This window comes from Mus caroli, chromosome 9 (assembly GCF_900094665.2).
Source record: "Mus caroli chromosome 9, CAROLI_EIJ_v1.1, whole genome shotgun sequence".
Classification (NCBI taxonomy): domain Eukaryota; kingdom Metazoa; phylum Chordata; class Mammalia; order Rodentia; family Muridae; genus Mus; species Mus caroli.
This window is the reverse complement of record NC_034578.1, coordinates 91,639,692-91,652,191: the sequence shown is the minus strand read 5'-3', so window position 1 is coordinate 91,652,191 and position 12,500 is coordinate 91,639,692. Positions and strand designations below refer to the sequence as shown.

Sequence of the window (12,500 nt, the reverse complement as noted above, 5' to 3'; positions counted from 1 at the left end):
GAACACAAAATAAGATTCTGTCTCCAAAAATCAAGAGAAAAGGTTAAATAACTGCCAAGACCTAAATCTAGATGGCTATGGTTTATAAATGATAATTACCAAGATAAACATTTTAAAACTGGGTATAATGGAGCACACCTGAAGAAAAGTGTACTTCAATGAGAATTAATTCACCCCACTTTTGGAGACAAGTTCTCTCACTATGTATGGCCTAGGGATTACTTATGTAGCAGAGATCTACCTGACTCTTATTTCAGAGCTCTGGGATTAAAGGGGTGTGCCACCATATCTACCTGCTACTTCNTACTTTTGACTGGGGCTCATGAAATTTAAGATTTGCTTCAAACTTGTTCAGCAGTCCTCGTGCCTCTGCTTCCCGAGGGCTGAGAGGATGAGTGTGCACCAACATCCCACCTCCTACGCAGAACTGGCAGTGAAGCAGCCCTGTACCAGTTGAGCTGCTATCTCTATAAGAGCCTCAAAGCACCTATCATAGGAAAGAGATTACACACCTGGGCCTGGCAGTGCCGATCCCTAACTNNNGGTGTTTAGGAAGCAGAGGCTGGAAGATGATGAGTTCAAGGCCAACATGGACAACTTAATGAGCTCTCAAAAACAAAGTATAAAAGGGTGTGAAGTAGATCACTTGTCTTGCTTGCTTGAGGCCCCCAAGTTCAATCCCCAATAGTGAGTATTTTACAAAACAAAAAGAGGAGGGGTGTTAAGTGACCTTGCCCAAAGAAACAGAACCAGTTGGCTACGACACAGACTAGATTCTTAGCTACTTAACCTCCTCACATTTTCAAAATTAAGTAAAATATACCTGTTTTTGAAATTTATCCATTTTGCTTAAAACGATTATTTTGATCAATTTCAGGAACATATCTGTCACTATTATAAATATGTAATCGATTTCTAATAGCTTTTGAGGGCCAGTGGGATTGCTCAGTGGTTAGAGCCACCTGCTGCCAAGCCTGAAGACCTGAATTTGATTTCCAAAATCACATGGTAGAAGAAGGAAAATGATTGCCATGAGCTGTCCTGATTTCCAAATGGCATAATGACATGCGTGTGACCCCCCACCCACAGTAAATAAAGTATACAGGCAGCATATACCAGCTGATCTGAGGCCCCAACACATATACAGCAGGAGAATGCTGGGTCTGTGTTCAATCAGAGATGATTCACCTAACCCTCAAGAGACTGGAGGCTCCAGGGAGTTTAGAAGTCAGGTGGTGTGGGGCGTAGGGCATGGGGACATCCTTGTGGAGACAGGTGCAGGGGTGGGGGTGGAAAGGAGGTATGGGATGTGGAACAGTCGAAGGATGGATGGGAAAGGGAATGGGGGGAATAAAATCTGGAGGGTAAAAAAAAAATTAAAAATCCCACTAAAAAAGAAAGCATCAAAAAAAAAAAAAAAAAAAAGAAAAAAGAAAAAAGGAAAACATCATATCTCACCATAAAAATGTAATGTAATATTTAAAAGACAGGGGTTTCTCTATGTAACCCTGGAGGTCCTGGAACTCTCTATGTAGACTCAAATTCAGAGATCCACTTGCCCCTGTCCCAAGTGCTGGGATTAAAGAGGTGCTACTATATTTGGCTTCTAATAGTTTTCAAAATTATTAATTATCCAATATTTACTGGTGTACTGACAGGTTTTGTGTGTCAACTTGAAACAAGCTGGAGTTATCACAGAGAAAGGAGACTCCCTTGAGGAAATGCCTCCATGAGATCTATCTGTAAGGCATTTTCTCAATTAGTGATCTAGAGGGAGGGTCCATTGTGGGTGGTGCCATCTCTGGACTGGTAGTCTTGGGTCCTATAAGAAAGCAAGCTGAGCAAGCCAGGGGAAAGCAATCCAGTAAGCACCACCCCTCATGGCCTGAGCATCAGCTCCTGTTTCCTGACCTGCTTGAGTTCCAGTCCTGACTTGCTTTGGTGATGAACAGCAGTGTGGAAGTGTAGGCTGAATAAACCCTTTCCTCCCCAACCTGCTGCTGGTCATGTTTGTGCAGGAACAGAAACCCTGACTAAGACACCTGGTGTATATTAGAGCTAAGCACTGCTTTGGGGCCAGAATTTGATCCTTAATAACTTCAGTCTGAATTACTCAAAACTTTTTTTAAAGTACTGTGAGAAACTCCAGTTCAAATTCAGTTTTGTTGGAGCCATTCTTCCTGGTCAGTTTTTGGCAGATGATTGCATAAGTGCAGTATTAAATGTAAGGGTCTAAGGCACAGGGACAGTGTGTGTACTGTCATCCAGCACTGAGCCACATGCTACACTGCAAGTGTCATTTCCAGTGTGCATCCCTGCTAGTGCTTCTAAATTGAGTCCACAGCCTTTTCTGTTTTTATACTGGTTATTTTAATACTGATATCAATTGATAGTACCTATGATGGGTTGGACAGTGCTATTTGACTTATATATTAGTATCATGTTATTGGTAATGATTGTGGTCATTGTATAAACTGGAAAAACATTTAGAAAAGTTAAAAATGTATTTATTTAGCACATAATCATTTTTAAATTATGAAGGAAAAAGGATGTGAAATTCTTTTAAGGCTTGCATATTTATCTGTAATAGTTTTAAATTATCATAAGAAGATGTAAGCTTACAAATATTTAATTACATACACAAGTAAAAAAAAATGTTTGAGCAGAGTCCAATTATGTAGCGAGGGCTAGCCTTGTGCTAGGCTTAAAGGTGTACATAACCAAACCTGGACTCAAAAACCCACCCTCAGCTAAGCGTGGTGGTATAGGCCTCTGGTCCTAGCACTGGGGAGCAGCGGCAGGTGAAGCTCCATGAATTCAAGGCCAGTCTCATCTATATAGTGAGTTCTAGGCTAGCTAGACCAGTACATTGTGAGATCTTGTCTCAACCAACCAACCAACCAACCAATCAATCAGAAAATAAACCCAAGCAAAGCAAGGCGGCTAGTCTATGCCTGCAAAGCAAGGCGGCTGGTCTATGCCTGCAAAGCAAGGTGGCTGGTCTATGCCTGCAAAGCAAGGCGGCTGGCTGGTCTATGCCTGCAAAGCAAGGTGGCTGGTCTATGCCTGCAAAGCAAGGTGGCTGGTCTATGCCTGCAATCCCAGCACTGAGCTTGGACTCCATAGTGAGACTGTCTTAAAAAAATTAAAGACAAAACCACAACAAAACCAGAAGGTCTATTAAGAAAATTATCATTATTATTATTTAAATTGCAGACAGGGTATTGCTATGTCCCACAGCTAAGTAAGAACTCACTATGCACTGCAGGCTGGCCTTGGGCTCATGGCAATTCTTCTGCATTAGCTTCCTAAGGGTAGAGACTGCATATGTGGGGTACCATGGCAGGCTTCAAAGTGTAGCTATTTGTTTACTTAGATCTTAAAGATTTGTTGAGGTCATTTTAAAGTGTGTGTGTGTGTCTACGTGTGTGTTTATGAGCACAAGGGCAGGGCCTGAGGAGGTCAGAGGTGCTGGATCCCCTTGGGCTGGAGCTGTATCTGGATGTTGGTTGCTGGCAGCTGAAGTCTGTCTGGTTCTACTGCAAGAGGAGTGTACTCTCTTAACCCTGAGCCGTTTCTGCAGCCCTATTTCTTCTTTATGTGTCTGTGTGCACATGGAGGTCAGAGCAGCATGTAAGGTTAGTCTCTGATATCATTGTCTTCCCTTAAACTGGGCTTGATTTTCTTGAATCGACTGGAAGACAGCAAGACCCAGCAATCCTCTCACTGCTTTTCCTGTAGCTGGAATAACAGGTACTCGTGGGCTACTAGCTTGTTACATGTGTGCTATGTATGTGAATGCTGGTCTTCACGTGGCAAGTATTCTTTTTTTTAAACATTTGAGTACACTGTAGCTGTCTTCAGACACACCAGTAGAGGGCATAGGATGCCAGTACAGATGGGTGTGAGCCACCATGTGGTTGCTGGGAATTGAACTCAGGGCCTCTGGAAGAGCAGTCAGTGCCCTTAACTACTGAGCCATCTCTCCAGCCCCATGGCAAGTATTTTTAACTTGTGGAGCTACTTTTTAAGCCCCTAGTTTTAAAAAGAACAAATGGATTTGGTGAGATGGCTTAATTGGTAAAGGTGCTTGCTGTCAAGCCTAATGACCTGAGTTCAATCCCTGTCTGGGACATACACAATGGAAGGAGAGAACTGACTCCTCCAAGTTATCCTCTGATCATCACCACACGTGTGCCACACACACATGACACACACGTGACACACACACACACACACACGCCACAAATAAAATAAACACACTAAACAAATAAAATAAACATTTTTCAAAGGAAGCATATGAACTGAGCTTTTGGGAATGATGTTGACTACTGGTAACAGGAGTTAACTTACTCAGCTTCTTACTTAGCTTAGGATGTGATGACATTCCACGCTCGTCTCTTCTAGAAGAAACAGTGGCTTCATTATCAGATTTCTTCATATCATTCTTGCTGTCTCTTGTGTCAGGGCTATCAATTTTCAGGATTTCTTTAAGCATCCGTGTTCCTTTCTTTTTTAGGAAATGATTCATAGGTAGAGGGGTTAGAAGAGAATAAACATTAGACTTAGGTGGCTTATTCATTTTTCTTCTTGATTTTCTGAGTTTTTTTCCTCTTCTTTTGAGGTTTGTCCTTGTGCAGCTAGACAAGAACTCCATCTAGTACTGGGCTATCTCTCCAGCCTCTGCTCTTTCTTTTGAAGAGTTCCCACTGTTAAAAATTAAGATGCTTGNGCTGGAGAGATGGCTCAGTGGTTAAGAGCTTGGGCAGCTATTCTAGAAGTCCTGAGTTCAATTCCCATGGATCACAACCATCTGTAATAGGATCCAATGCCCTCTTCTGGTGTGTCTGAGGACAGCTACAGTGTACTCATGTACATAAAAAAACAATTCTTTAAAAAAAATTAAGATGCTTACTGAATTCATCTGAGACAATTAGATGGTCAAAGGCTGAATATCGTCAGATTTCTAAGTAATAGGTACCCTACTTACTTTCTAGCCTATTTAACAATAGCAGTGTTTAAAAAGCAGGACTCTGTGGTCTAATGGGAAAACAAAAACAACCCCCCAGAAAAACAACATAAAAGGATGGCTAAACTGCTCCAAGCAACCCTGGCTTTCCTCTCATGACGACTAAAGTGATGTAAGGAGACAGAGGGTTTGAGCATAGCGTGTGCCCATGTAGCAGCTGAGCATACGAACCATAGCAAAGGACTGCGGGGACAAATCCGCCTCGTCTGGAGGCTCTCCATGCTGAGGTAACTGTGCTTCACTCTCCTTAGAGANATTCAAAGATGCTAAAAAGTTCTCAATTCCAGAGGGAGGCTAAAAGAATAAATACGTGTAAAGATAAAAGTGGAAAGTAGTAAAAAGCTAGAGCTTACTCTAAAAGCTCAACTGATAGTGAAGCGTTTTCTTAGATGGAAAGTCTGAGAAGAGGCAGGGGATGAAGGACTGAGTTCTTCACTTACTTACCTTGTGCACTGCACTCGGGTAACTAGTTACAGCCTTCCGGGTTCCTGACGCTCCTGGACTTTCATTTCTCTTCAATAGTTTAATATCACATCTGGCAGACCCTCCACAAGTCTATATGAAAGAATAAGTTTCTTATGCTAGTAAATTTATAGGTACTATTTAATAATATTCTATATAAATTCAGCAAAATATTCTATGTACTGTATTCTCTCTCTCTTTCTCTCGATTTACTTGTTTTTATGTGTTTTACCTGTCTGTAAATGCCATGTAAATGAGCAGTCACGCAGGTGCTGGGAACTGAACCCAGGTCCTGTGGAAGAGCAGGGAACNCTCTTAACCAGTGAGCCAACTCTCCAGCCCCAAGAACTGCTTTCTATTAATGCCATAAGGAGAAAAGGGATGAGAGGGACTAATAACTTGAATAGGGAAAATGATCATTTTCATTAACCTGTAAGATTTAGATTTCTTTCAATTTTGATATAGACTGTAATCACTGATATGGTTTGTATATTTGTGCTATCCCACCTCAACAGAGATAACCAGCTTCAGATGAGCTCATGAAGTGGAACTCTCATGATGGGATGAGCAACCTTGAAAGGAAAAAGGCGCTGGAGAGATGGCTCAGTGGTTAAGAGCACTAACTGCTCTTCCAGAGGTCCTGAGTTCAATTCCCAGCAACCACATGGTGCCTCACAACCATCTATAGTGAGTGGGGTCTTGTGCCCTCTTCTGGCACTCGGGCATATATGGCGGCAGGGCACTGCACATAATAAATGAATGAATGAATGAATGGAGAAAGAAAACNGCCCTTTCTTTCTAACAGACCAGAATTTAAGACAGGAGCCTCTACCTAAAGGTCAGGAAGAAAACAGGACAAAGAATCTTTCCAGATCCTAACTGTATTTCAGTACTGTTATTTCTCTCAAACTTACAGATCTTATTTTACTATTAAAAACATTATTTTGGGGCTGGAGAGATGGCTCAGAGGTTAAGAGCACTGACTGCTCTTCCAAAGGTCCTGAGTTCAATTCCCAGCAACCACATGGTGGTTCACAACCATCTGTAACGAGATCTGATGCCCTCTTCTGGTGTGTCTGAAGCTACAGTGTACTCATATACATAAAATAAATAAAACATATTTAAAACAAACAAACAAACAAACAAACAAACAAAAACCCCGTTATTTTGGCTGGGTATAGTGGCACACACTTCTAATCTCAGTACTGTTTTGAAGATAGAGGCAGAAAGATGAATTCAAGGCTAGCCTAAGTGAGTTAAGAGGCCAACTTGTGCTACATGACAACTTTTCTAAAAAATATTTGATCCCAAGTCTGGCCACTTTTTGTTTTCTACAAAGGCAGAAAAACAGGGCTTTTCACACAGTAGAAAGTGCTCATCATGGAGGGATGTTCCCAATCCAAGAGAGCCATTAAAAATGTTTGTTAAGGTATGGAATGTATGCATAAAGATATACATAATTATGCATGCCAAACTCTTTGATTCTTATCTAATACATTTACATGCTCCTTATTAAAGCCTAGAGACAGTAAAACAAATAAGATGTATGACCTTAGCTCACCCCACTCTAACTCCATACAGTTTGACTGTGCTACCAGTGTATGTGTTAACCTAGATTCTTGTAAGCTTCAGGGACTCTGCTAGAATCCACCTCCCACAGACAAATGGACTCAAGATGAGTACTGTCAAATAACAGGCTGTTTCCTTCCCCACCTGCCCATTCTTGAGGGTGGGACCTATTTCCCTTTCCCTGGTCCTGGGACAGCACTGCCCGCCCCCCCAACCCCTGCTCCAATTCTCAAGACCATAGGCCCAAGAATTTCAAATATACACCACACACATTTTTTTTCTCCCTAAAATTCCTATCTTCTGCTCCAGATGTTCTCTCAGAACCTCCATCTAGGAAAGCTTCCAGTTACCCATAGGTACTTTGGCCTAACTTCACAGACTGCTTCAACCTGGACAGCAGTAAACCAACCAGCCCACCCTGGACTTGACCAACTTTCAAGATTTTTGCCCATACCCCATAAACAAAAATGCACCCCAATGTCAGCAAGAAGTAGTCATGGCCAATCACAGAGTACCTTATTTATTTATAATTAACAAAAGGCTGGGATGTTTGGTTTAGGACCGAGACAAGGGACCCAGGTACAAATTTTATATATCAGCAGACCTGGCTTCCTGGTTCTCTCAGCATCCCTCAGTCCCTACCCAGCACACCCTGCCCCTGCCCCTGAATTTTCCAGCCCAGAGGCTGGGTTGTCCTTCCCTCAGAGACTCTTTCCTGTAGAATTCAGACATTTTGGTCTCTGACCCTGCCCCTTCTCCTCTTTCTCTTCGCTCTCTGCTCAAGCTTTCCCTCTTTCTTCCCCCCCCCCACTCCCCATGGTAACTTCCCTGGCCTCAATCCCTGGGGCCAACGAACCTGCCTGCCTGAGAGCAAATTCCCAATAAACCTACCTGCCTTTAATATATTCTAATCTGGCTTGAATTGGCTCATTTCACTGGTGGAGAATTAACCTATCATTATGTACAAATAGATACTCCCACATATTTTATAATACATGAGAAAAGCTCTAAGTAACCAATAGTTTATTTCTTTTTTAAAAAAAGATTTATTTATGTTATGTATGTGAGTACAATTTTGTTATCTTCAGATACACCAGAAGAGGGCGTTGGATCCCATTCCAGATGGCTGTGGCCACCATGTGGTTGCTAGGAATTAACTCAGGACCTCTGGAAGAGCAGCCAGTGCACTTAAACACTGAGCCATCTCTCCAGCCCCCAGTAGTTTATTTCTATTTTAGAGATAAAGAAGTTGAGGTCATTAAGAGTTGCTCAAGACAACTCAACTCTTTAAGTGTTAAAACAAGGATGACAGATGTCTCTGTTCTGAACTGTGGACTCCAGCTGTATAACCATCCATCCAAATGACTACGGCTTTTACTGCAGTCCTTATGGACTGTGGAGAAGGCTCCAAAATTCACTAGATGCTATACAACAACCAAGTACATAAAAAAAAATATCCAGTTATTAAAAATGTCAAAGAAAAATTACCTGTTTACTGGACAACTTCTGACTCTGACACTCAGCTTGAGGACTTTTATATTCTTCCTTAACTAGAGACAAGAGAACAGAATCCGGGAAGTGAAAGTGCTCAGTAAACACCAGCTATATTCACCAAGTCTTCACTATAGTAAAACAGCATTTCAAGGATTTCAAGGTGTGTAGTTTCCCCCTGTGTCTGTGCCTCCCTCTCCGCATCCCTTCTTCTGCTGGCAATGCTGAGATCAAATCTAGGTACTGGTAAATCTAGGGAAGTGCTCTACCTGGGGGAAGGAAGGGTGGAGACAGGAAGGCCTCTGGAGTGCACTGGCCAGTCACAACCAGTGACCTCCGGATTTTGTTAGAGACCCTGTCTTAAAAAAAAAATAAGGCAGATAGCTGGGTGTGGTACAGACCTTTAATCCCAGCATTCAGGATGCAGAGGCAAGTGGATTTTTGAGTTTGAGGCCAGTCTGGTTTACAGAGCAAGTTCTAGGACAGCCAGGGCCACAAAGAGAAACCCTGTCTTGAAAAACAAAACAAAAGAAAACAAATCCAACAACAAAACCAACAACAACAAAAGGTAGATGACCCAGTAAGATGGCTCAGTGGGTAAATGTCCTTGCTGCCATGATGGAAAAAAGAACCAACTCCTGTAAGCTGTCCTTCTTGACTTCTACACATATCCACCAAATAAATATAACAAAAAAGTTAAGGGAAGAGATGAAGAAAGAATGAGGAAAATACTTGATATCAGACCCACATGTGTCTACATGCACTTGCAGAAGTGCCTACGTGAGCATGTACGTCCTCATAAAAGAATCTAAGGCTGTAGGTATTTAGCTCAGTGGTATACTATTTGCCTGGTGGATATGAGGTACTAATCCTCAGAACAGAAAGAAAGAAAAAAAGAGAGGGAGGGAGGGAAGAAAGAAAGAAAATAAGAAATATTTAACAAAATTGACTCTTCCTAGGTAAAAATGAGAATAGAAAAAAAAGTGTTTCCTCACCAAATAGGGAACACTGAAACCCATAGCTAAAAATAACATGTGATTGTAAAAGACAGAAAGGTTACCTCTAAGATCAAGGTTAGGCAAGGTTAGGAATGCTCTTCTTTAAAAACAATTAACAGAGCCTCATCAATAATAGTATCAAAACGAATAATGTAGGAATAAATTCAACATAAACAGTGTAAGGATTGTGTACTGTAAATGGTAAGACATTAGTGGAAGAAATTAGAAAAAAACTAAATAAATGGAAAGGCATCTGTGTTCAAGGGCAGGGAAATGTCATAGTGTTGAAGATCACATCCAATGTGATCTATGAAAATTCCAGGCACAGTTTTTGCAGAAATAGATAAATTATGAAAAATTCATATGGAAATACATGACTCAGAATAAATGAAACTATCCTGAAAAAGGGCAGACAAAGTTGGGGGACTCAAAACTGTTTGATTTCTGTACTAAACGCTACANTAAGGATGTTTTGTGTATAATGTGTATAGATCAGCAGATTGGAATGGAGGCCGGAACTCACCACAAAGATGTCTGGTCAACTGATTTTTCGGAAAGGTACCAGGAGAATGCAATGTGCTGCGACAACTGGGCATCGACCTGCAGGGGCATTAATAACCTTCCCTGTCTTCATCACTTCAGACTTTACAGTGATGGGGCTGGTTTACTTGTCACTGTCTCTGCCTCTGTATGTGTGGGCATATGCATGCCATGGTGTACATGTAGCTCAGAGGCTAACTCTAGAGGTTGTTTCTCTCCTTCCACCATGTGTCTTGGGGATTGAACTCAAGTTGTTAAGCTTGAATGGCAAAGAGCCTTTACCTGCTGGGCCATTTCACTTGCTTGATGAATTTTTAAAGTATGAATTATATTTCAACAAAGCTGTTTGTTTAAAAGAACAATAAAACAACCAACCAACCAACCTACCTACCTACCTACCAACAGCAACCAAAAAAAAAAAATCTAACTTAAAACTTACATTTTCGTTGAGAGTCGTGTTTTCTTTGCTGATGTCTGACACTGTGGTCAGTAAAGCCTGATTTATGAGCTTCAGGTACTTGACTTATTTCTTGAGGTAGAACTGCACCCTGAAAGTTAAAATTCTCAAAAATCAATTAAACAAAACCTTAAATATCTCCAAAAAATTTTAAAGTTAATTTAATAAAAATTACACAGCTTTTTAGAAAAACACACAGAAAACTATATAGAATTTAAAAAACTACTCAAAAACCACTCTTGGAAATAAGAATCATTAATATAATGGCCATCACACTCCAGAATTCCCCTATGTGTTAGTTAGAAAGCAAGGTAAATGAAAGACAAGGACCTTCCCAAAATCCTCTTTTCAATAGAAACAATTCAATCTAACTTTGTTTAAAGTTAACAAATACAGAAACTAAAGAAAGCGCTAAACTTTGAATGTTTGTTCATTAATAGAACCTTCTTTAAATCTTTTAAAAAGATTTCCATTATTTTATGAGAATGGGTGTTTTGCCTCCATGTATGTCTGTGTACCATATATGTGCCTGGTGGTTGAGGTCAGCAGAGGGCATCGGCTCCCCGGGACTGGGTTGCAGATGGCTGTGAGCCACCATGTGGACACTAGCAACCAAACCTAGGTCCTCTACAAGAGCAACCAGTGCTCTTAACTGCTGAGCTTTCTCTTTCGGGGCCCCTAGAAATCTCTCTAACTTTCTCTAGACTTACTTCAAGACAAACACACTTTTAGTGTAAGTGGAGATAAGGACCAAGTGCGTGTAACGGAAGAACAGGGCTGGACCTGCTCATTCACCTCCACCATTATCTTGACACATTGATGTTAACAACTTCCATTAAAAAGGCTTTAAAATTAATACTTTCTTGTATTTTATGAAAGGTGAGGATATTAACTCATTTACATTCCTTTCTTAGGTTCTTTCCTCCATAGTGGATTTTAAAATTAATGTTTATATTTTCAAATGAAACACAATTTTCCAGCAAGACCCACAAGCCCACAGTAATTAAGACAGTTTATAAATGGGCACACTAGTAAAACGTAAGATTGTTTCTTTTCTCTGTGGACGCACACACGTGCACGCTTACGCACTCATGTCCTCATGCCTTCCTTGAATACTTCTCAATCTAACTTTTTGTCAAGGTTCTTCATTGACCCTGGAGTTCCCCCCTTCGTGACATGTGCCTGGCCAGCAAGCCCCGAGGATGTGCCTGTCTCCAAAACCCCAGCGCTGTGGCTACAGACATGTGACATCATTATGCCTAGCTTTTAATTGAGTACTGAGGACCCACGTTCATATCCAAGCACTTTACCCATTGAGTAACCCCTCCAAGCTCAAGATCCTTTGTTGAAAGGAAGAGAAAGCCAGAGGGCAAAAAGAAACAACTTGCTATAGTTGGATCTGCAAGAGGAAGTAAAAGCAGAGGCTGGAGAGATTTAATNCAAGGTAATTTTCAAGTGGCACAGGTTTCATCTGGGCTGGGCTGGTGCCCTGAGCAGACCTTGGGTGCAAACTCCGCAGCCAGTCTCACAACACCCAAAGGAAGCTCCACTCCCAGGCGCTCTAACACACCCAGGACCACAGGATCCCAGGATCTCAGGAGCTTGGTCACACCAGGATCTCAAGGGCTCTGAGGCAGCTTGACTCCAAGGAGNTCTGACACAACCAGGATCTTAGGATTACAGGATCCCAGAATCACAGGATCACAGAGACAGCTTAACTCAGGAGTTCTGACACAACCAGAATCACAGGAAGGACAGGCTCTAGTAAGATATAGCCAGGGCAGATAGCACCAGAGATAATCAAGATGGCGGGAGGGAAGCGTTAAGAACATAAGCAACAGAAACCAAGGTTACTTGGCATTATCAGAATCTAATTCTCCCACCATAGCAAGTCCTGGATACACCATCACACAGGAAAAGCAAGATTTGGATCTAAAAATCACTTCTCATGATG

General features: G+C 41.5%; 1 protein-coding gene across 1 annotated transcript in view; it reads right to left on the bottom strand.

Moving 5' to 3' along the window:
• The window catches only part of Xrn1 (5'-3' exoribonuclease 1), a 105,202-nt gene that overhangs the window by 10,607 nt on the left and 82,095 nt on the right, over positions 1-12,500 (bottom strand). Inside the window, exons 32-36 of the mRNA XM_029481985.1 lie at positions 10,529-10,637; positions 8,549-8,610; positions 5,474-5,584; positions 5,201-5,323; positions 4,354-4,510 (exon numbers count right to left, since the gene is read on the bottom strand). Of these exons, the coding sequence (XP_029337845.1) occupies positions 4,354-4,510; positions 5,201-5,323; positions 5,474-5,584; positions 8,549-8,610; positions 10,529-10,637 (562 nt within the window). The remainder of the gene's footprint in view (positions 1-4,353; positions 4,511-5,200; positions 5,324-5,473; positions 5,585-8,548; positions 8,611-10,528; positions 10,638-12,500) is intronic.